The 25,052-nt window shown below is 54.2% G+C and overlaps 1 protein-coding gene across 5 annotated transcripts in view; it reads right to left on the reverse strand.

Moving 5' to 3' along the window:
• Window positions 1-25,052, reverse strand: part of OGDH (oxoglutarate dehydrogenase) — a 66,235-nt gene that overhangs the window by 21,706 nt on the left and 19,477 nt on the right. For 2 of the 5 annotated variants that reach the window (XM_086697174.1, XM_086697175.1), the window contains exons 3-6: window positions 17,699-17,890; window positions 16,041-16,143; window positions 10,482-10,526; window positions 2,930-3,045 (exon numbers count right to left, since the gene is read on the reverse strand). In XM_086697174.1, coding sequence (XP_086553300.1) covers window positions 2,930-3,045; window positions 10,482-10,526; window positions 16,041-16,143; window positions 17,699-17,890 — 456 coding nt within the window. Of the gene's footprint in view, window positions 1-2,929; window positions 3,046-10,481; window positions 10,527-16,040; window positions 16,144-16,260; window positions 16,352-17,698; window positions 17,891-25,052 lie in introns of all 5 variants that reach the window. The other 3 variants (XM_086697176.1, XM_086697177.1, XM_086697178.1) reach the window with 3 other exon arrangements.

Consider the following 25,052-nt stretch of genomic DNA (forward strand, 5'->3'; position numbering starts at 1 on the left):
GGAGGGGGAAGGGGGAAAGATGGAGGGGAAAGCAGAAGAAGGGGGGAAGGGGAGAGAGAGAGGAAGAGGGAGGGGAAGAGGGAGAGGAAGGAGAGGCAGGGAGAAGGAGAAAGGAGGGGGAGGGAGGGGGAAGAGGGAGAGATGGAGGGGAAAGCAGAGGAGGGAAGGGGAAGGGAGAAGGGGAGGGGCAGGGAGAGGAAGAGGGAGGGAGAGGAAGGAAGAAGGGGCTAGAGGGAACAGGAGGGGGACAAAGAGAGAAGAGGAAGGGAGACAGAGGGTGAGGGCAGGGGAGAGAAGGGCGAGGGGGAGGAAGGGGGCAGGGAGAGAGGAGAAGGGATGGAGAAGGAAGAAGGGGGCAGGGGAGGGGAGGGGGAAGGAGGAGACAGGGAAGCTCTGGGCACAGGTGGGAAGAGGGCAATGACAGGTGCCCCTGACACCTGCTCACACCTGTGGGGCATAATTTCCCTGAGGGAACACTTAGAAGATCAAAGGAAAGATCAGGCAGAAACTAGAAAGGAGTGAGGTCAGTGTGGATTGAGCTAACTTGGACACGTGGTTACTGGGACCTGGACGCAGTTTTGTTTTTCCCGTTCCTGGCTCCATCCCCAGGAGAAACAGCAGTGAGTTTCAGGGGTGGTTCTCAGCCTCTCTCCCTAGAAACAGGTGCCAAGTGGCCCTGGCTGCAAGCAGATTGTATCACCCTGGGGCCCCGGGCCTGGCCTGTGGTTCTGGCAGCGCACGTGCGCCAGCAACCTAGTGTGGACAGGCGTGCGTGAACGTCCGCACCACTGGCAGGCAGGCAGGTCTGCCCAAATGCCTGGCCACCATGAGCACGGCACTGGGGTGGGGATGTGGGCACCCTGGGGTTGGGACACGCTATGGTCAAGGTCCCACACCTTAAGAGTGGGCTCCTGGGCTGAAAGAGAGCCGTGGGGCTCTGCTCCCTCCCAACGCCGGGGTCAGGGCCACCGGGGACTCCAGTCTGAGGAGGTCAAGCACAGGGCTCTGAACATCTCCACTGTGCTCTGGCAGGGGAGGAGGGCTGAGCTCCCCACTGGAGACCATCTCTGTGAAGGGAAGGAGGGGCAGATGCACAGCATGAGCTCCTGTGCCGACTGGTCCAGTCCCTGCCTTCCGGAGAAACTGTCAGCTCTGAGATGGCTGAGGTGCCTGCAGGCAGGGGTGCAGCGTGCACAGGCTCATCTGGATGAGGACAGGTCTACAAGGGGTGCTGTTTCTGGGGTCTAGACCAGGAGAGCGCCTGGGTCAGGAATGTCCCAGAGAAACACAACATGAGCACACATGGAATTAAAATTTTTCTAATAGCGCTGAATGAGTCCTCAGACCATGTAGTGAAGTATCAACAGGTCAGGTCTTTAATACTAAAAGGTTACTCAGATCCTCTGTACACTTCCAGTGCTCAACCACCACAGGTGGCTGCTGGCCGCGTGTGCACAGAGTGGGTCTATACACTGCAGTCAAGGTGCACACGGAGGAAGAGGAGGGACCAAAAGTCCATTGCCTTGGCCAATCCTGCCCAACCCTCCCTGATGTCCACCTTCCCTCACGCTTCCCCATGCTCACCTGTCCCCCATGCCCACCCCTCCCTGATGCCTGCCTCGCCCCAATGTCCACCCCTCCCTGCCATGCCCATCCCTCCCCCATGCCCACCCTCCTTGAGGTCTACCTTCCCCCACCTCCCCCCTTCCCTGTGCTCACCTGTCCCCCATGCCCACTCCTCCCTGATGCCCGCCCTGCCCCAATGTCCACCCCTCCCTGCCATGCTCACCCCTCCCCCATGCCCACCCTCCCTGATGTCTACCCTCCCCCCCTTCCCTCCCACACTCACCTGTCCCCCATGCCCACCCCTCCCTGATGCCCACCCCTCCCCATGTCCACACCCTCATGCTGGCACCAGGTCACCAAGTTTCTACATTTTACCCCACAGCCTAGAAGTGACGAAGACCAAACTGAGGTGCTGATGCCATAGGCCACTTGTCACAAGTTAGACAATGTCACCAATAGACAGACCTTTCTAGGCCACCGTAGCCACATGTGGTACTACTGAAAGGAGCATTTTGATCAGACCCCACCAGCTGGAGTTGGGTCCCCATCGTCACACCTGAGTCACAGGGCTGGGGCTCTGGCTCAGTGGATGGAGGTGTCAGTGGTGGTTCTAGGGCCCAGCCTGGAGACCCGCTGCCCGGTGTCCTTCAGCTGGGGATTCCAGGAACACCAGGTGCCACCCGTGATTCAAAGCGTGCGTGCCAGGCAGCACCCCAGAAGGTTGCACAAACCCGCGGGGAGCCCACTGCAGGGTAGTTTTTTTCTCAGTCTGTCTGAATGGGCAGTGTCTGCATATGGAGCCTCCCCCCACCCTGTGTAGACCGTGGGGCTGGACACCAGCAGCCAACAGCAGAGCCCTGTGTAGCCCCAGTGTGTGTGTGTGTGTGTGTGTGTGTGTGTGTGTGTGTGTGTGTGCGCGCGCGCAGCGCCCAGCAGGCTGTGAGGCCCAGCCCCAGAAAGGAGAAGGAAAAAAAGAAAACCACAGAAGGACCCTGTCTGGGGTGGGGACCTGCCGGGTAGCCTGGGGCTCGTTCCCAACGGGGCCCAGAAGGTGGAACTCATGCTCTGGGGGACCTCACACTCCCGAAGCAAGCCACTGAGCTTGGGACGCACAGAAATGCTTTTTCTCTTCTATGGTTGATTGTAAAAATAAAAAGCGTGAATCTTTATCTACAAAATAGCAAAAATGCTCCCCATTACCTTACATTAAAAAACAAACAAACAGAAAACAAGACGAACAACTGCCTCATCTGGAGGCCCTCCCCCACCCCCTGCCTGCCCCCACCCTATCTGGAAGCCCCTGTCTGTTCAGGTTTGCAGCAGGTGCACTGGGTTTCTGTGGACGCACCCTGTGCCCCCTCACCTCCAGCCGCCGGATGATCTCCCGCAGAGGAAGCGCCGACTCCTGTCCCCCGATGAACGTGGTCGTGGGAAGGTGGAAGACCTTGTCCAAGTCAGACTCATCCAGCCCGTAGAATCCTGCATGGTGAGGAGAGAGGGGCACAGCCACACGGGGGCCATAGTTTATGGAAAGGGGAAGGGACTCCCCAGGGGAGAGAAAAGAGAAGAGCAAAGTCATAAAAACCTCTGATATATATGAAAATAAGTAATGTCTTATAGCTAGGAACACAAACTTTAGCAACAAACAGCTGTAAACATTACTGGTGTGGTAGTTAAACAGGAAAAACGTCCATATTATGTGTGTACTAGTCCAGTGAACCAGTTTTTCATAATTTAGGAAGCACTGTACTTCAAGGTCCCAAGGACATAAATTTTGACTTAGAAAGGCACTGGGTAAGTTAATCAGAAAGCAAAAGAGAAGCAGTTAAGGGAGGAATTCAGGTAGACACTGAAGAACTGGTGTAGAATAGGGCTAGGACCTTGTGTGCAGAGGTGGCGGGCGGGGCTGGGGGGGCTGGGGGACCGGGGGACTGGGGCGTGAGGGCATGGGCCACGGCCGCCCTGGATGAAGGTGTCCCTCCCTTCTAGGAACCGCACATCTGCACCCATCCTGCAAGTGGAAGTGCACAGATGCCCCCAGTACCACACCAGCAAGGACCTGCTGACTAACCACTAGTATTTTCTACGTTGCCAACCACACAAGGCGCCTCTGTATCTGAAAGTGTATTTCAAACTGACAAAAATGTGAAGGGAGGGCTCTTTCTCAGGCATGACATGCTTGTTTCGTGTCAAGGTAAGTGTCACGGGAGGAGACCTGGCAGACTGTCGGGTGACACAGCAGGCAGGGTCACTTCACACCAGCATCCCAGATGCCAGGACGGACAGGGAAGCTCTACGCCAGCGCGCCGCGGTCTCTGTCACCTGGCTGTGCAAGGTCAGACTGTGTCCTGGTTTCTGCCTACCCGAGTGGCAACAAGACGCGACGGCCCAGTGTAGGACTCAGGCAGTTGCCGGCAAATACAGTTGTGTGTCTGAACTGCTGGGAGGTTTGTAAAATTATATATTTCCAGGCCCCATCCCCAGAGCTGACTCACTGGCGGCACATGGGCCAGGAGTCCCCCGGTGTTCCCATTCAAGCTGCCATGGGAACCACAGCCTTTATGTCTTTAGCAATTCTGCACACGTTTTGTAAGTCTTCAAAGCAAATTCTGTTTTTCAAACACTTTTTGCTGGCTTTTTCACGTGGGGGTAGCAATGGCAGCAGTGGTGTGGGTGACCCCATGCGTCCGTGTCCTGCTGCTATTCTACCAAGAATGAGGACAGGCCATCGCATAGGTCCAGGGAGGCTCTGGGCGTTCACAGTCCAGCGCGCGGCAGTCACGGGGGGCAGCCAAAGTCATTTGGGCGCAGGGAGAGGGGCATTCTCCCTAGCTGATGAAAACACCAGGCGTGGCTACTCTCGGGAACATTCTGACCCGGAGACCCTCAGCCTGCCATGACCTTTCAGCATAAAGTGCCCCTGGCCTCAGCACGGCTCTTTGCCTCCATCACCTTATCTGAACACTCTGGGGCTGTCCCAGTGAGCCTCTGCACGGCCAGCCCTGCTTCACGTGAGAAACGGAACCTCAGACACCTGTTTCCAGGAAGGTGGAGCAGACATCTTCGTATCTCTTCCCCACTAACCGCAACTAGAACCCAGACATCCTACATAAAATGTAAGACAATGTCAAAGGGTGCAGAAGAAGGCTGACCAGCCAGTGAGGTCCCTGGATTTGCTTCTGGGCTCCCATACCCCAGATGTGGGGCAAAGAACCAGAGATCTGTGAACTCCTGCAAATGCAGACAAAAAAAAGCCCCAATCAGAGCCACTCTAAAGGGTCGGGAGAGGGGCAGCCGAGCAGGACAGAGAGCTTTGACAATGACGGCTCTATTCTACCCAAGCACACAGACCACACCCTTGCCAGGCTGCCATGCATGCCAATCTCTGGCCCCGTCCCAAGGCTTCAGGCCCAGGATGGAGCTCAGGCTTCACTCCCTCCGGGAGGTTGTGCACAAGCCCACTTCCCCATCCTAGTGTCAGCGGGGTCTGTGGGGACTGGGATGCGCACCCCAAGCTGGCAGTGAGGAGGCGGCCCCTCCCTGCCGCAGCAGTGTGCAGACGGGCCCTGCTGTCACAGAGCTCCGAGTGAGACTCCACGTCTGGTAACACCCGCATGTCCTGGTCTCAATAAAAGAATCCGTCACAACAAGAACACTGCAGACTGAATGAAGAAAGACAAGCAACAGACACCAGCAGCCGGTGGCACGGACGCTGGGGATTACCTGGCGGGGGCTCCCTAGGAGCCGTCCTCAGACGACTTTGGTGAGCAATGAGAATGTGACAGAGACAGTGGGGAACCAAGTCTCTGCAAAGACTGGGGACGCCAAGAAGGACCAGATGGGAAATTCTGAAACTGCAAAATGCAATAGCCCTGAGTTAAAGCTGGCAGATAGGCTCAGGGGCAGAATTAGGGTCACAGGACTGGGGACCCTGAAAACAGAATAGTAGAAATGAAGTAATGTGAAAGAGAGAGAGAAAGCAGACTGGGGAATGAACGAAGAAAGCCTCGGAGACACGTGACATAAAACAAGAGACTGTGTTGTACCCATGAATCCCAGAAGGGGAGGAGGGAGAGGGAAGCTGAAAAAAGGGACTTGGAAAATAATGGCTGAAATGCCCCAAACATGGCCACAGACTTCAACCCACAGATTCAAGACGTGGTACGAACTCACACAAGAAACCCAAGTACGACCACGCCAAAACACGGCATAAACTTCTCAAAATTAAAGATGAAGAAAGAGTCTCAAAAGTAGCAGTTGTCCAGGACACCTCACCTGGAGGGAAAAACCACTTGCATGACTGAGGGTTTTGCATCAGGAACAAGGGGGCAGAGTGGGGTCTGCACACTTTTCCAAAGCATGAGGAAAGAGCTGTCTCCCTAGAACCCCATGTGCCGGGTTTAACACGCTTTAGGAATGAAGGGGAAATGGAGATATCCTCAGTTACAGGGAATGAATAGAGTCTGTCACCTAAGGAATGGCTATTGGAGGTGCTCTACAAAGAAAGGAGGTGATGTCAAAAGGGCTCTTAAACACTAGGAGGAAGTCAGGACATGGAAGGCAAAACACAGGCAAACCAACCAGATTTCCTTCTCCTCCTGGGTCTTCTAAGTTTGGTTTGATGTGATGTCAAACCTCTGACCTGCCTGATGTGGTTCTAAATGCAGGCAGAGTAAGTATTCAAGACAATTTTACTTTAAATGGGGAAGGTAAAGGGACGTACAGGGAGGTGCACTTTCTACACTTCACTTGAACTTGTAACATGGCGACACCAGTAGGTTATGGTAAGTTCTATATATATAGTATCATACCTAGACAACCACAAAAAAGGCAGAAAAAAACTACTAAAAACATGTAAATATGACCAAAAATACTATATATAAATAAAAGTGAAATTTTAAAATGTAGGCTTGGGGTACCTGGCTGGCTCAGTTAGAAGAACATATGACTCTTGATCTTGGAGTTGTGAGTTTGAGCTCTGTATTGGGTGCAGAGATTACTAAAAAACGTAAGTAAACGTTAATAAATAAATAAATAAAATATAGGCTTAAAAATCCATATGAAGTCAGGAAAAAAGAGCCAAGAAATGAAAAAGAAGACAAACAGAAAAGAAAGAATAGGAAGTTAGACTTAAGCTCTAGCATAACAATAATTACATTAAATATAAATGACCTAAATACACCAATTAGAAGACAGAGATTGGCAGAGTGGATTAAAAATCAAACAAACAAAAAAACAGGACCCAACTATATGCTTGTCTAAGAAATCCACTTTGACTATAATCTTACAGGCAGATTAAAAGTAAAAGGATGAAAAAAGATATATCATGTAAACCCAAGCAACAGCAGAAGTGGCTCTCTTATTACCAGCTAAATTAGACATCACAACAAAGAAAGTTAATAGACACAGAGGGAGCATGACATAACTATAGGTCAATCCACCTAGAAGATACAGCAATCCTAATTGCACATGCACTCAACAGTGGAGCTACAAAATATATGCACCAAAAACTGAGGACCAAAAGGAGAAACAGAAATTCACAACTATAGTTGGAGACTTCCAACTCTTCTCTCTCAGTAATTCATTGAAAAAGTAAATAGACAAGGATGTAGAAGAACTCAACAACTATCGACCAACAGGATCTAATGGGCACTGACAGGACGTTTCACCTATCAGTAGCAGAACACACGTTCTTTCTAAGTGCCCATGGAACTCAAGACAGACAACACCCTGGGCCATAAAAAATCCTCAACAAGTTTAGTGGAATTGAACAGAGTGCACCCTCTAACCACAAATGAGTCAAATTAGAAATCAGTAACAAAAAGACAAAAGGAATGTCTCCAAATTATTGAAAATGAAACAACATGACCCTAAATAATCCACAGAGCACAGAAGAAGTATTAAAGGGTATCAATACAATGACCTGAATGAAAAAGAAATACAACATATCAAAATGTGTGGGACAGCTAAATTGACAGTAGTAAACACACACATTAAAAAGAGAAAAAGTCGTAAGTCAGTAATATAAGCTCCAACCACAAGAACCTAGAAAAGGAGGGGGGAAACCCCACACAGAAAGCAGAAGGAAATAAAGATAAAAGCAGAAATCAATTGAAATCAACTGAAATTGAAAATAGCAAACAACAGAGAAGAATCAGTGCAACAAGGAGCTGGTTCTTTGAAAAGATCAATAGCACTGACAAACCTTTAATAAGACTAACAAAGAAAAAGACAGAAATTACCAATATCAGGAATAAAAGTGGCTATCAATACAGACCCTGCAGAAATAAAAAAGATACTTAGGGAATACTCCGAACAACTCTATACATGTACAACGTATACTTGACAACTCATATGAAATGAACCAGTTCTAGAATAATACAAACTGCATTACTCACCTGATATGAAACAGATAATTTGCAATATCTCTGCCACTATTAAGGATATTGAATTCATAAATAAAAAGTTTCTGAAAAAGAAATCTCCAAACCCGATGGTTTTTTTTGAGAATTCTAGAAAATGTTTAAGCACTTTAAAAAAAATGTTTATTTATTTTTGAGAGAGAGGGGAGAGAGAATCCCAATCAGGCTCCGTGCTGTCAGTGCAGAGCCTGATATGGGGCTCGATTCCACGAACTGGGAGATCATGACCTGAGCTGAAATCAAGAGTCAGATGCTTAACCCACTGGGCCACCCAGGTGCCCCTCTACCGAATGTTTAAAAAAGAATGAACACCAATATATGCAATCTCTTCCAAAACAGAAAACAGAATAGAAAAAAAAAAAAAAACAACCTCATTTTATGAGGCTAGAATTACCGACACAAAGAGCAAAGACAGCTGAAAAAGAAAATTACAGACGAATCTCCCTCATTAATATAAATACAAGAAATGCACAGTTGCAGGAATATGTATAAAAAATTATAACCAAGAGAAGTTTGTTCTAGCAATGCATGCTGGGTTCAATATTTGAAAATCAATCAATGTAATCTACCATACGGTTAAAGAAGAAAAATCATACGATTATATCAACAGATACAGAAAATTTTCACTCTTCCTCATAAATAACAATAAGCAAAAATAGGAATAGAAAGGAACTTCCTCAACTTGATAAAGAGCATCTACAAAAAAATCCGTGGCTGATATTATACTTGGTGATGAAAGACTGAAGGCTTTCCCCCTAAGACCAGAAACAAGGCAAATATGTACATTCTCAGCACTCTTACTCAACACAGTGCTGTAAGTTCTAGCTAGGGCAATTAGGCACGAAAAGGAAATAAAAGACACACGGATTGGAAAGGAAGAAATAATTGTTCCTATTGTCAGGTGACATGATTATCTACACAGAAAATCCTAAATACTCTACAAAAAAAAAAAAAAAAAAAAAAGGTCCTAGAATAAGCGAGCTCAGAAAGGCCACAGGATACAACATAAATGCAAAAATCAATTCCATTTCTAGATATTGGTAATGATACGTAGACACTAACATTAACAAGAAAAAAAGTCTTGGGTATAAATCTAACACAACACATACAGAACTGGTAAGCTGAAAACTACAAAAAGCCGACGAAAGAAATAAAAAAAGATCTACATAAACGGAGAGGCATACAACGTTCATGGACTGGGAGGCAATGGAGTAAAGACAGAAAATCTCTTTAACCAAGCTGTAGGTTTAGCACCATCGTTACCAAAATGTCAGCAAGTCGCTCTGTAAACGCAGACAAGCCTTTTTTCAGATTTAAATGTAAAATGCAAACCTAGAAAAACCACTAGAAAAATACACAGGAGACAATCTTCAGGTTCGTAGGCTTGGCAACGAAAGCACAATCCATCAAAGGGAAAACTGACAAACAGACCTCATCAGAATTTAAAATTTTGCCTCTCAAAAGACTCTATGAGCCAAAGAATGGGAACCACGTGAAGGTCCCTTAATGAGTAAGGAGTGGACACAACGGTGGGAGCCCACGGCAAGGGGTGCCACTCAGCAAGGAGGGACAAGCTAGAGTGACAGAGCAGCCTGGATCAAACCCAGAAAAATCACGTTGACTGAAAAATGCCAAATCCAAAATGCGACGTATTATGACTGCATTTGCATAACACCCTGAAATGATGAATCACAGAAATGGAGACCAGGGTGGTGGCTGCCAGGGGTTCCACGGGGTGGGATGGAGGGGAAGCAGTTGGGGCTGAGAAGGGCAGCAGGAAGGACCCGAGGTGACGTGTGGCCACACCGGCACGGGGGACCCCTGTGAACTCTTAGAGCTGCTGTGAATCTACAGCGATCTCACAAGTGCAATCAGGATGAGAGTCACAGCTATGGGACGATGGAGGAAAAAGAGACCCTCTGAGCGCCAGCTGGCGTGGGTAAGACTGGCCACTGGTGGGGGGTGGGGGGATGACGACAGGCAGATGGCCCCCAGCACCTCACTCTGGATTCCTCAAAGGCGCTTTGCCCAGAAGAACAGGTCACTGAGGATTCCTTACTCGATGAAGTACGTGTTTACAGTACTTCAGGTGTCCTTCACACATGGGAAAATCAAAGAGAGATCTTGTCCAAAACGCCCGGGAAGCAGAATCTGAAAGAATCCAGAGCCCCGTGGAAGGCACAGCACGGGAGGTGGTGGGAAGGAGGAGCCGACATGCACAACACCGTGTGGTGTCAGGCCCCACCGGCCCCGGCAGGAGCCACAGGCCACCTGCACCGGACAAGCCCAGCGAAGCAGCGGCCACACACTCCAGGAGATGAAAATGGACAGGGACAGAGACGACACAGAAGTGGCTTTCCCTGCTGGGTGACAGCCGAATGACGGGACAATCAACAGTCAACTTTCCCCAAATGGCATGCTGGGAAAAGTTGCACATCCTGCTGAAATGAAGTCCTCGGCTCAAGAAAGGGGAGAGGCTCGTTGTTTTCCTACCTCCTACGGTTAGCATTCGGAGTCGTTCCTTGAAAACTGCAAGGTCTGAGAGGCAGAGTGAGGTGGCATGGGTGAGCGCAGGAGGAAAAAGACAGCAAGAGTTAGTTGAGGACCCAGACACCCCAACCCTGCACCGTCACCACGGTCACGGGGAGCACAGACACCGTCACACAGACAGACACCAAAAGGGAACAGGGTGGGGCTTGGGGGCTGAGAGCTGCTGGGGTAAGTGTGGAAACCGCTCAGGAAGAGCAGGAGTGAGGGGATCCTGAGGGAGGGATGCGGGCCAGCCACCGCAGTAGCGGCAAGACATTCTCCCGACCCGACCCGTCCCGTCCTGTCTGGAAGAAGCGGCTGACACAGGCCTCTCCTGGGACGTCAGACCCACCCAACCCAGCTGGCTTTGGGAACAGAAAAGGAGAAGGCCTAATGTCTAGCATACCGTCCTCAGAATCGGGAGCACCAGGCAACAGACCAGACCTACACCTCCAGACTCTGATGGGTCCTAGAGCACACATGCAGGTCCTCGGTCCCCCCCTTGGCTAGACGGCAGAGCTGGGGGGGAGCCCGGCTGCAGAGAACCACCCAGGGGGCCTACACATGGCTCCCGCTGCAAGCTTTTCAGTGCCTGTACCGTTCCTGGCGCTTTCCGGGCCGCTGGCGAAAACCCACACGTTTGTCTGGACGCACAGAGCACTTTTCTGACCCTGGTCACCCAGCAGGGGGCATGAGCCCGGGGAGGTTCGTGGCAGCGGGGCACCAAGGCCTGACTGACGGTCACTGCAGCTGGTCCCTGCCCTGGGAGTGCAGAGGAAGGCCAGTGGATGCCGTCTTGGGGGCTGAGAGTGAAAACTCTGAGGCAGGGCAGGCAGGGACCCCTGCTCTGGGTGGTAAGCCCCCCTCCCCACCCACAGGGACAGCAGCACCCAGCAAAGACCGCAGAGCCGGTGGCTCTTAAGACAACAGATCGTCGAGTTCTGCCCAGAAGTGCGGATACTCGGCTTGAGGCAAGAATAAAGAATCTTCATTTTTCTCCTTCTATCCTCAGAATTAAGACACAGGGCCACACCAGGCGGCCACCCCCACCCAACAGGGAAATGTAGGGGGCCACATCTGTTAACAATCTACAGGCAACACACGAAATGTCCTGAAATGTTTACATTTGTTCACTCTGTACTGGTTATGTGAACGTGTTCAGTTTCATCTGTACTTCTTTGTCTTTTTAAAATAAAACGTGAACAAAGACACCAGCTGAAGGCGAGTGGAGCGGCAGCGGCGTTCTGGTTGTCATTTACAGAAAGTGCATGGGGGCCCTAGCTATCCACACGCGACACCACGCTGGACGTGGAGAGGCTGGGATTCGGCCACGGTGCCCTGGGGCATCCAGCAGGACACCTCTGCAGGGCACGGCCCCTGTGGCCCTGGCTTGACTCCAGCCTGATTCCCAGCTCTTCACTCGGGTGTCTGGTGGCTCCGCACGCCACACATGGCAGTCCCTAAACATTAAGTGAATTGTTCTCTGTTGCTCTGAAATTAGGAAAGTTGACTAAAAAATCAACTCTATTTTAGTTATTCTCCCCGGCCATCAAGGGAGCACAACTGGCCCTGGGGGATGTGGAGTGGTGGAGCAGGTGGGGAGGACCAAGAGGACCAGGAGGATGGGCAGAGAGGCCCCATTGCTGGAGCAGGTGGGGAGGACCAGGAGGACGGGCAGGGAAGCCCCATTGCTAGAGCAGGTGGGGAGGACCAGGAAGAACAGGAGTATGGGCAGGGAAGCCCCATCGCTGGAGCAGATGGGGAGGACCAGGAGGACCAGGAAGATGGGCAGGGCGGCCCTGTCCCCCACTAATGCACTCAAGCATCAATGCTGCCGTGATCTTGCACTTCTGACTTGGCTTTGTAACTGCAGACACACCTTGCGTTGTTGGACTTCACAGACAGGATCGGTCTAACAAATTTTAGAAGTTGACACATTTGTGGCAACCTTGCACCAGCAAGTCTATGGGCCCTGTTTGTCCAACCGTATTTGTGCACTCTGTCTCTGTGTCACATGGTGATTCTCACTGTTTCAAACTTTCCACTTTGACTGTGGTCTGGATGTGAGGAAGGCCGGATGGCACTTTTCAGCATAAAGTATTCCGAACCAAGGTGCGCACGTGGCCTTTACTCACAGTGCTCCACTGCACACTCACAGTGTGAACGCCTCTGTGCAAACGCGCAGGGAGCCAAAGTGCTCACGGGGCAGGCTTCAGCGTCACACCAGTTTTCCTGTGCAGGTCTGGAGCTGAGCTCGAGGGGTCTCCAGCCACGCCCCCCCCCCGCCCTACCCCAGCCCTGCACTGAACTCAAATGTGAACAATGGTGGCAAACAGGAGCAGCACTGTGAGGTTCTTCCCTGCTCTTTACAGATTTTGTCTCGGGCCCCCTTTAATTGTGTTTAAATCTCACACCGTGGTAAACCACCCCTCCGAGGGTGCCCCAGACCATGCGAGGGTGACTAGGCTCCTTCCCCACCCAAAGGAAGGAAGCGAGGGCTGCGGGCACAGAACACCAGCCCCAAGGCAGAACCGCACACAGGTGAGGCAATGCGGCTGCGTCCACAGTCTGTAGTGAAGATGGCAATACCCAGACTCCACAGGACTCTCTGTCTAGACCTTTCCATCCGTCACACCCTGATCCATCTTTCCCACCAAGCAGAAGAGGCCTCACTAGGAAACCCAATCCTGTATGCACCCCCCACAGCTTCCCCTGGGGTTCAAGGTGGAGCATGTGCCGGGGCCTCTCAGGTCAGCGCTCCCGACTCTCCTCCACAGACGTGGGGTTGACAGTACAACCTGACACGGATGAAGATGCGTTACTGGGGCCCACCTGGGACACCTGGCTCCCCACAAAAGGTGGGAAAAGGTGCCCCATTCCCAGTAATCACCTACCCAACTGTGGCCTCATTCAGAAACTGTACCAACATTAGTGTAAATTTAAAATCATAGTTAAAATAATCATGTCCTCAACGTTCCTGCCACTGGCGGTGTTCTGTGTGCGCCACATCCGACATAACCCTGGAGCCCTGGCTGTCCAGGAGCACTGCTGGCCACAGAGCCTGCTGGGACGGGTATGAGCCTGGCTACTGGTATCTGTTTATTCAGGTGCTGGAAGGCACGAGATGGTAGGGTACAGACCCTAAGCCAGCATTTCCCCTTCTCAATACTGGCCAAGGGGCAAGAGCTTCGTGGAAACTATTTCACATAATCCACTTTCTTTAAAATAAAAAAACAACTCCGAGTGGACACGAGCCATGCCGGCACTGCACACGAGTTCAGCACGGGACACCGCGTGCTGTCTGCCTCCGGAGCCCACGCCTGCCCAGCGCTGTGCCCCCTCCCACGTGATTCTTCAGCAGAACGTGCTCTCAAACGTGTGTGGAGCGAGCTTCTCCCCAGCCTTGGTTTCCCCATAAAAGAATGGACAAATTGTGCTCACCTCCACAAGGAGAGGTCAGCCTGGAGGAGGTGCGAGAGGGTCCCAGGCCCAGGGAAGCTGCCGCGTGACTGGGTGGTGCATCCCCGAGACCTCCACGTGGAATGTGCAGGCCACCCTACTCCGGCCGTGGCTCTGGGCTCCCTCACCACTACTGACTCCGGTGTGACCCCAGGCTGCCTGCCCCCTCAGTTGCTCTCATTGTGACCACGAGGTCTGACAGCTACTTACGTCAGAAGACTGCTAAGCACCGCACTAGCTCACACTCCCACGGAGCTCAGGAAGCTCCAGGCAGCATTCTAACGAGTTTATCTAATTCTGCAACAGCCTCACGGATGAGGAGACGGAGGTGCACAGCCGCTCCCACCAAGGGGGCTGGTGCTGAGGCCAGGCCCGTGGCCCAGAGGAGACCATGGGCACATTAGCGCTCATGGGCACATGAGCAGCGGTCAGGCTGGACCGGCTGTTTTCCTGAAGACCTGCACGTGCCAAACTGACATTCCTGCAGATTTATTTCCAGTGTTTGCACCTGCAGACCCGCTATTTCCAGTGTTTGCACGTAAAGCAAGAACTCAGCACAACTATTCCATGCTGACGCTCAACTTCACACAAGCACAAATGCCCAGGGACACTATTCTAAGATGGAATGTTAAGGGGAGGCCACAGCAGCCCAGAAAGAACTGGAAAGCATGATGTAAGCTCTGCCCTGACCCCCGCCTCTGCCCCAGGCCAGTGCTGTGAACAGACACTGAAGAGTCCACAGGCTTCCCACCCTGCACAGACCAGCCGGGGGACCTGTAAGCATCCTGTGCCGGAGCCCGCAGGATGCAGCTCGGTCCTGGCCTGACCAGCCTCACATGGGGCAGAGCAGAGCTGCGCGCCCTCCCTCCCTGCAGTGCTAATGAGAGCCCATAACCAGCAGGAAAGGTCCACTTTAATACCAAGCACCCTGCCAGCACGGATGCCCCCAGATGGGATGCGGTGTCAGGTGGGAGATGGCAGCCCCCACCTCCTGTGTCTGGGAACACTAGCCTCCGAGGCCCTCACTGGTCTCTGGGAGAGAGGCCCCAGGCCCCCAGCTGGCCCCGGGCGGCTCGCCTGCCTTCCACACCTGGAGGGGACTCCCTGGGGAGGACTGGAGGCGCCAGCCAGGGCTTCAGGACAGGCAAGTATTGGTAGAGTGGGGCCTGAGTGCTGCAGGGTGGAGAGGAAAGGGAGGAAGCCCTGTACCCCCAGCAGCATTTCTCCAGTGGAGACGGCAGCGATTCGGTCTGAAACCTAGCCTACGGGGTGCCGGGACACTACGGTGCGGGAGACCGTTATTCGAGGAGGTGGGTTCCGTCCCCCCGATAGGGCAGCGTTAGGCAGGTAGGCAATCGTCAGTTTTAGTAGCATGCACGGTGTGTCTGTGGACGCCTGGCCATTTCGAGATCAGTCACATCTCAGCACAGGTTAGTGGCACAGTGACCGAGAGCAGATTAACTGGAGGAAGCAGCTGCAGGGTGAACCCAGCGCCCTGTGCTGCACGGTGGCAAAGGAAGGGTGGGGACGTGTGACAGCAAGTGCCCGAGCGCCACACACACGCCTCCCTGCACGCCGGGACACCTTCCAAAGTTTCCTCGGTGTGATCACCAGCATTTACGGATTGACAGCCAGCGCACAGCACGGACCCGCCCGCTACAGGCAGCCATGTCTCGTGCCCAAGAGCACAGCGCGTGCCCATGGCCCCGAGAAGAGTCCCTGGAGGGGTGGAGGCCGCACTGCACCGGGATCTGGACACCCAGCCGGCAGAGCTGGCCTCCAGCATGTCTTCTGACCTGCCTGCCCAGTGAGGCCATCTTTTTCTCTGTGCCACAAACCTTTTCTGCCCCAAATTTTACTCTCCAATTTTGAGACCCAGACAATTGAGCTCACACTGTCTGGCTGAAAAGCTGGGATAAACGTAACTCGTCCCAAACGCACTAAATATTGAGTGATCAGAACGAAGGAAACTTCAGAGTCTCTCCCTGGCGCCTGAAGACACCCTGGCCGCCACAGATGTGACACCGGGCGGCGGCGCGGCGCTGGCCGCCCCCAGACCCTCACCAAGTTTGTCTGTGGATGAGATAATGTCAGCGGGCACGGAGGAGTCCAGGTCGGCATCCAAAATTCCCAGGGGGTCCAGCTGCGCTACATGGTGCCCTCGTATCTACGAGCGGGCCAGCGAGGGAGGGGTCACACACAAGAGGACAGGAGAAAAAAAAGAGGGAAGGGGTAAAAAAAAGTAAAATTACATTAAAATTAGCGTTTACAGACGCATTCTCACCCACGTTTGAAGACACAGTTACCGGAGCACCATCAAAATTTACACAACTAATGCCGAGAGGATCAAGCTTTGCAATGTGGTGACCCCTGACCTGGAAGCAATAACACAGGCAGGCGTTAGCAGGACCCGGGCTGTGGGGGATGTTACACCTGGTCCAACCTGAACCCAAAACAACAAGATTAGTCGTCATCGTGAAGCACACTTGTGCTCACGGATGAACCTGGCGGTTCAGAGATCAGTTTTGGGGAGCCCTGCTGCCCCCTGGGTAAGTGGAGCGGGACATGCTGGGTGCTCACTCCCACGTGAAGCCACACAGTTCAGCACCTCTGCACCCTGAGAGGGGATGAGCAGGTGCTGGCCCAGAGTTGGGGGGGGGGGGGCAGTGGCCACTGGGGGTCTGCCCTACACCCGGCCGGGCCCGCCGAGAGGCACAGGGCCTTCCCATCTGATCCCAACTGCCCGAGGAGCAAGAGAAGGAAGAAAATCCCTCCCAGTTTTAAGTCTTGACTGTTTCGCCCACGATTGTGTGCTAGCTCTTTGCGAAGGGGCGGCTGCTGGAGGGACATGGGACCAGGTGACATTACTAAGGCTGCAGGAGGCAGGCGACAGTCAGAAGCCACCCAATATGCCTCTTTCAACTGAACAATGCTGGAGAGCATTGCTGGCCACTGGCTTGGAGCTTCTCCGTCTGCTCGCCAGGACCCACTACCCTCCCCCGCGCCACCTGCCCCAGCCGTGCCGTCTCTTAGAGACAGAACACGGATGAGGAGACTGCAGCAAGCCCAGGTGCCAAGGACTCCCAGAGGGACACCCTGGGTGCTTAGGGACCTCGGGAGGGACACCCTGGGTGTCTAGGGACCCCCGGAGGGACACCCCAGGCCTGAATTCTCCTCCTATCCTTCTCGGGGCTACCCTCAGAACAGGTGCTCAGGTTTGAATTCTGGGCTCTTCCCCGTCAGGTGAAGAAATATCAGGGGAGCCCCACTTGCCCTGACACTCCCTTCAGTGGTGCTGATCACCAACTGGAACATTCCTGGACACTGCTCCACCCTCACGTGTCTGCGGGCTCAGTTTCTGTCCCCAACTCTGCGGGTTCGTTTTCTCTTGTATCCGGGCACTGGCGACTGAGAAGGGGCACACCCCTCCTGGTCACTGCTCCCTCCCGGTGGCTAGGACCCCGCCCCACCCCCCAGCCATGACCTTCTTTCCCTGCCCACAAGCTCTTCTTGCCAACTTATGGGAAGAAATGAGGAGCTGTTCACATCTGCAAACAGGGTCCAACTGTCCTGGCTCCTTCCGTCTTGGCACATCTCAGGTGTGCTCCCCAGGCCCCCGGGCAGGGAGGGTGTGTCTCAGGGTTGGTGGGGTGCTAGTTATAGGACAGTTCACGCGGAGTGCCCGGTGTCACAGATGTGCCACCGCCCGGCCAGCACCCTACCTGGTAGGCTCTGATGAGCGACTGCACTGCCAGGTGGTCCTCCACCAGCTTGTCCACGTTGGGCTGGGCTTCCACCAGGGGCTGCACTCTGGCCACGGCGGACAGTGAGCCTGGGCTCAGGGGGAGCGGGCTCTGGTAGGCGGTGCCTGGGGGCGCTCCGGCATTGGTGTTTCGGAAAAAAATGTCCCATGACTAAAGACAAACAAAGAACTCACGTTATCCTGATCACTTAGGACACAGGACTCATCTTTAGCCCAAAGGAGCTCTGTTTTTGGCAGGCAAGTCCCATCCTGGGGGGGCTGATGTGCTCCTCCGCTGGACGGCCTGATGCCAGGCCTGAAGTATGGGGCCTTGCTCCCAGCATCCCCACAGGACACCCCTCCTCACCCCCACCCCAAGATGCAGAGGACTTGAGGCTACCCTGCCATCAAAACCCCAAAGGCCCAACGTCGCCCAGCAATGCCACACCCCAGTGACATGCCGAGTGTCTCTATGGCAGGCTGCCCGGGGGGCAGGTGAACGCGGGCCTTCCCACCCCATCTGCCCCCAGTCCGGTTATCGCAAAGACCAGCGCTCCTGGCCCCTGGCCTGCAGCTCTGCAGCTGCCCCCACGAGACCATTTGAGGGGGAAGGGGCATCCTAAGTGCGTCTCCAAACCCCAGAGACTGGGCACGGCCTTGGGGGCCCAGGCTGGCTTTGCTCATGCTCGTGTCCCCAGGTGCAAAATGGAACCAGGGCCTGTAAGGAGCCGGGAGCTTATACCGGGCGGCCTGCCAGGCTCCCTCACTGGACCCTAGACAAACAGTCTCGGTAATTCAGGAGGGCGACTCTGGAGCTAAGGGCCCAGGGAGCGAGCTCAGAGAGGGGACCTGGTGTGTTGGCCCTGACATCCTGGTGAGCCTCCTGACTTGCTGGGCTCGGTTTATCTGTGAGCGGAAGACACAAGTACTTCTCACAGGTCTGCTGTAAAGATCAACTCACGCGGTGAAAGACGCTCACACGTGACCTGCAGGCAGTTTCCTCCAGGCCCATGTGAGCCACCTCATCTACTTCTTCCTCCTACATTTGCTTATCCCGTGTTTGGATGATCCAATTTCTGATCTGTGTAGATACCACGAACTAGAATAATTTATCATCTCATGCGAAGGTATGAGGCTTAAAGTAAATATTTTAGAGGTCAGGGAGATGAAAACTCAGTAAAATTCCTGTGGAGAAAAGAACACTATTGAAAAGTGGCAAATTCAGAAACACGAGAACACTGTCTTTCCTGTCGGCCACACATACTCCAGTTTCCAAGATTCTTCCATCAGTAAGCTCTGATTTAGACTCGTGGAAAGTCTGGACAGGAGGAATGTCGCTGGACTTTTGTGCTCGTCCGCCCAGGAAGAGCTACCAGGACCATTTCCGGAGTGGCTTGGCTGGGGCTCGGTGGGCAGCGAGTGGGTCTGCTGAGGACACTGGTCCTCGCCGTCTTCTGGCTTTCTCAGAAGGGCTCTTCAGTGCTGTTCAGGGCACAGACCTACTGAGTCCATGGCCCCTCAGTAGCCGCTCACAAGCTCATCACCGGTGTTACCGGCTCACTGTGCTGGCCCAGAGCACCGCCTCCTGCAGGACAGTCTGGCTTCTCCCTACAGCCACTTTTGAGGGAGCTTTGCAGAATGTTTAAACCATTCTACAATAAGAACATATTCCTTTTGGATTCAGAAAAATTGGTTTTTAGGGGCACCTGGGTGGCTCAGTAGGTTAAGTGTCTGACTCTTGTCTTCAGCTCAGGTAATGATCTCAGGGTTCGTGGGTTCAAGCCCCGCATCGGGCTCTGTGCTGACAGTGTGGAGCCTGCTTGGGGTTTTCTCACTCTCTCTCTCAAAATAAAAAATTTTATTAATTTTATTAATTATTTATAAATTTTATTAAAATAAAAAAATTAATTAAAAAAAAAATCAAACCGGAAACAAGATGACTGTCCAACACTGAGTTGTATACTTTATGTGATTTAGAACTCAGTAACAATTCTAAAACGCTTTAACTGTTTTTACCTTTCTGGTTAAGCTGGAGTGTGCCAGCTGACGGTGGGAGGGAAGTGTGGCTCTCTGGGGGCACCTGCCTTAACACCGACACAAAAGCACCTTGTGGCATGAAACCTGAGGCCAGACACCCTGTGCAATCCAGGACTCAGAGGCCCAGGGCCACCCCCCTCCCCCTTCAAACATCGTCCTATTATGCTGGCCCTTCTGACACATGTCCACCAGAGAAGGCAGCTGCCTTAGTCTCTGGAGGGAAAGAGAGGCCACCTCAGTGTGGACTCCTTGGGGAAGATGAGGCTGCCCTCCCCACCCTCTCATCCCCGCTGCTTGGCACCCACTTGATTCCTTACAAGGACACCCCCCCCCAACTTCTGACCTCGTGGAGCTTTGCCAGCAGGTCTCAGGGAGCCCCTGCATTTGGGGAGTGGCTGTGGCCCAGGGCTCTCCTTGACCTGAAAGAAGCCCCCTGCCTGAGACGGCAGCAGCAGCCAGGCAAGAACCACCGGCATGCAGGCCTGAGCAGCGGGGACCCAGGTTGGCGGGCAACCCCAAGCACACGGCCCTGCTCACCCGTTTCCCCCCCCCCCCCCCCCGCCCGCCAAGCAGATGACGAAATGAAAGGCCTCTCCAGCAGACACCGAGGGCGCAGCTGGGAGACAAGGGCTGTGGGGGCCCGTCCAGCCCGGGCCCTGAGAAAGGGGGCGATCGCCATCATTGGGCCTCCTCTCTCTGACCTTCTTTTGTGCTCAGAATACAACTCCAGGTGACTTTCAACTGGCCGAGAACAAACGTATGGCCACGAACCCTGCTCGCGCTGGAGGCGGTCAGAAGAAACTGGTTGGTGGCAGTCCTGCAGAAAGCAGGGAGCCAGCACCCGCTCCCCTGGTGCTCACCCCCAACACCCGGCCAGGCTGGGCACCTGCCCTCATGTGACCCGCCCAAGGACAGCAGCCCGGGAGGCCATGCACACCTGCAAACCCACTGCCGCGCTGCCACTCATGTCGGTCAGACCTCAGAAAAGTCTGCCTGAAAGTGGAGGGCGCGTCTTGTCCCTCTAGTGCTTTCTGTTCCCTTAGGAGCCTCTTTCTCTCTCTCTCTCTCACCTCCACCCACCCGTTCCAGACTGGGGCCCCTTGCCACCACCTGGAGAGAGAGCTTCCTATCTGACAACCACAGCCCTCACACGCACACACCTGGATGGCAGGTTTTACAGACCTGTGCGCGGAAAGGTGACCACAAGGCTGCAGCACTGCTCAGGGGCGCCCCTCCCCTCCTTGAGGAGGAAGCTTCCAGAAGAGGACGCCTGTGCCTGCCCACAGGCTCCTTGAGCCTGAAGGTATGAGGCTGATGTGCCATCAAGGCAGGTGGCCCCAAGCTCTTGTCAAGAAAAACCCTGTCCATGTTGGCCACCTCAGTGAAGTTCTCTTTTTCTCTGAGCCAGACTCATCCCTAACGATCGCGTGCTCTTGTGTGGATGCCCCAGTCCACGGCGCAGGGACTTGTGCCTCCAGCAGTCACTGGGGTGACCCAGCAAGGAGTGAGGAGAAAGCACAGGTCTCTGAACACCTCGAGAAACAAGCCAAGCCGAACTGGCTTCTGTCTGGGGTCTGGAGAGTGGCCTCTGGTGGCCAGTAATGGATACCCAGTCCTCTGCCCACCGCTGGAGGAAGTGGTGGCCTGAGGGGGATACGAAAAGGTGCCAGCTTCTCCTCCTGCCAGGACCAGAGGGTTCCCATGACCTTCTCCCTGCACGTGAACACTCTTCCCAAAGGCATACGGGATGCACACACAAGGTGAGCACTTTACTCCAAAGTCTGGTCCCATGGTCACACCAAGGCAGCCTCATGCAGTGTCCTGGAAGCCTGGGGCCAGGGGGATGACTGTGGGAAGCCCTCCCTTCTCTCGGGAGCAGCAGGCACAGGTGCGGAGGTGAGAAGAGACGGTGCTTGGGGGACGGCTGGTATGAGGAGCCCAAGGAGAGGACCCGAGGGACCTGCCGGAGACAAGACCAGAGAAAGGGCTGGAGCCAGCAGAGGCTGCGTGGGAAGGGGGCATAGCCATCAGCGGAGCTGGGGGGCTGAGACCACCACCAAAACACGGTACATTCTGAATGTAAACAAGTGGAATATTCTGGTCAAAATGAACCCACAATTCTTAAATTTTAGGTAATTGAAGCTCTGTCCCAAAAGCCATGGCACCCGCATTCCCCCAATTTCCCATAGACCTGCCAGGTGCTCCCTGCAGTCCCAACGTTCTGAGAGCCAAGCAGAGGAAGCCCGTGCAAGGCTGCAAACAGGTCCCTGTTCCTCTGCAATGTCCCCGGGCTTTGCACACAGTAGGTGCTCAACTGAGATAAATCAGGTTCAGACTCCTTCACAGGCTGAGTCTGGCAAGTGTGCTGTTTAGCTGTGGTGCCAGGTGGGGGGTCAGGTGAGGTGCCAAGTGGGGGGTTAGATGGGGGGTCAGGTGTGGTGCCAGGTGAGTGCCAGGTGGGAGGTTAGATGGCGGTCAGGTGAGGTGCCAGGTGGGGGGTCAGCTATAGACACCTACAGCCTCCAGAGTCCAGAGGCCCCACCTCAGCTCAGAGAAGGTGCTGGCACTGGTCAGCATAGGACTGCTCACCAGCAACATGGGTGTGAGCAGGTCAGTGAGCCAAGTGGACTCTGCCCTAAATTATTCAGTCAGCAGATCACAAGCGCCTCTGGGCCTAGTTCCCGGCTGTGGAGTTCATGCCAGAGGCCATTCAAGAAGCTTTGGTCTCGGAAGGGTGGCACACGTGCTACCTGGCGCCCTTCTGCTGTTGGGAAGGAAGGCCCCCACAGCGTGTGACCGAAGGGCCCTGTGGCGACAAGCCTGTCTCAGGGAAGCGGCTTGGACAGTGTGTGTGCCCGACGCCTCGCCTGCAAGTGTGAGGAGCATGTCTGGCACTTTCACACCTGCTCATGCTTTGAAAAGCAGCAGGATACTTGGATTTGTTGCAGAAGCTGTTGATCAACACTGACCACGGGCGCGACTGATGCTGATTCTGGACACCAAATTGTACGCCTCTGGGTTCTAGGGTGACCAGACCATTTCCCCTTTTCCAAAGTCCCCTTCAGACGCTGCTCCACCAGGGGGCGCCATGCGCCTGCACGCCACACCCTGGTCTGGCACATGTTGTCACCTGATGCCACCACCACCCTCTGCTGGCATCCTGCCAAGGACCCTGCTGTAAAGCCAGCTTGGGGAGTGTGGGTGAGGCAACCTCTGGCCACCTCGGAACGGACCGAACCCTAGGCTCAAAGGCCACCACGAGGCTGATGATCTAGTGACCCACAGTCATTGGGGTTGGACCCAGCACATTCACAGACAACCGCGTTACTAAGTTCCAATGTTAACAATGTTTAGCTGCTACAAACATGAAACTTGGGGCATTAAGTGACCAGAGGTCATCCTGAAACAAGGGTTTGGCTGCTTCAGGCTAATCCCTACAGACATGCAGCAGCAGCTCCCCAAGCTAAGGGTGGCACTGGGGCCAGCAGGTGATGCTCCCAGGCTCCTGTCCTCCCCAGCCCCCTGCACACGGGCTCTGTGGGCTCAGGAAGTGTGCTGGTGGCCCTGTGTTATTTCCTAAGCATCCAGGTGACTGTGCACGGCAGCCCAGCCATGGCGTGGGTGTACATGCAAAGGCTGCCCTGGACGGTTCCCACACCCACCTTGAAGTGCTCTATCTGTGCCAAACACTGGGTCCCGGCCTTCCTCGAATACACCCTGTATGCCTGCCCTCCAGTGGGGCTCTGACCCCTCCATCCACAGACACTGTGTCTGGAAGGCAAGGACTGACCACGCACTGGGGTCGGGAACTGCCTTGCCACCGTGGAACACTTCATACTAGAAGCAGCTAAAAACTGGGGGTTCTGCTTGGGACTTCCTTGGTTACAGAGACTGAAAGAATTTACGTGCAGTCAGAGCACAGCACGGGGGAGGGAACATCTCTGGGCAGGCTCTGCCACCATCTCTCCAGAGGGCGCACGAGCAAAATGCCAGCAACCACCCAAGACCAGCCAAGGACAGTGGCCTCTGCTCTGCCCGTGGACTCCGCAGATGGTGATGGGCCTCTGCCTGAGGGACTAAAGGCGGCAGTCCCTCCAGACAGTGACGGTGGGTCCTCCTAGGCCTGCAGCACGTCCCCTCGTGGGCTCTGAGTCCCGGGCTCACTTCCAACCCCTGAGAGCCCGAGGATCTTCAGACCCCTTGGGGCTTCGCTCATCACAGCCCACCCAGGAGAGGCGGCACCTGGCCTGGGCACACAGGGCCCTACAGGGTCCCAACAGCCGCCCCCCCGCAGTCCTTGGGCTGATGTACGCATAAGGGAAGGCGCTACTCCCGCTTCTCACTCTTCACACGTGCTCACTTTGTCCTTGGACTGAACCATGCAGGTGGAAAGCCCCTTGAATACCAAGGTCAGGGAAAGCACTCCACCTGTTTGGTTAACTTAATACACAAAGCCACTACGGCTGAGGCTCGTAGCCTCCCTCACCAAAATCCCACAAAGCGCTCCAAGGACCTTCAACATAGGTGTCCCCCCGCCCCCGGGGGCCAGCCCACGGTTCTCCAAGCACAGCCCGGGATGGTTCAAAACCACAGAGCGAGTAGGCACATGTCACCATGAATTGGGGGCTGTGTTTTTCCCTGCTGGTCTGGTTCACTCACAAAAAACGACAGGACTGTGTTTTATGAGCGTGGAAGAGGCAGAGCTATCCAGGCCAGAAGGGGGGCACGACCGAGCCCCGAGAGGTGGGACCGAGTCTGGAGACTCCACCTCGGGTGAGGTGACCGAGCTGGGCCAGAGCTGTCATTACACTTGGAGCCGACCCAGGAATGGCATAAGAAACGGATGCGGTTATGAAAAGAGGAAGACGGCATTTAGGAAGTGGGCCGAGGCCACCAAAAGGCCCAGTGGGGGAAGCAAGCTCCGAGGCTGTGGGGGGCCCAGCGAGCACAGGTCTGGCGGGTCTCCCGCCAGCACCAGGGCTGACGTCGTTCTGTGTGTGGGTGGGCACGTGCCTCCGTGCACAAATGGGGCCTGGCAAGGGCTCAGGGGCTCCCAATGCCTGCCTGTCTGACGCATAAATGGGGCAATCTGCCTTTGATTCTATGCGTTTCTGAGACATAAACGAAAGATGCTGCCATCTGACTTGTCCCCAAAATGTCTGAGACGCCATGAGGGAGGCTTCGCAGGCTGACATCACAAGCCCCGGCTGGGGGTTCCTAGGGGGTCAGGCAGTGAGCTGTGCCTGGGAAGGTGTGGAGGACTGGAGGGGACAGTGGGGGAGGCCGCAGCAGGGGGC

This window comes from Puma concolor, chromosome A2 (assembly GCF_028749965.1).
Source record: "Puma concolor isolate L17-30 chromosome A2, mPumCon1.1.hap2, whole genome shotgun sequence".
NCBI lineage: Eukaryota > Metazoa > Chordata > Mammalia > Carnivora > Felidae > Puma > Puma concolor.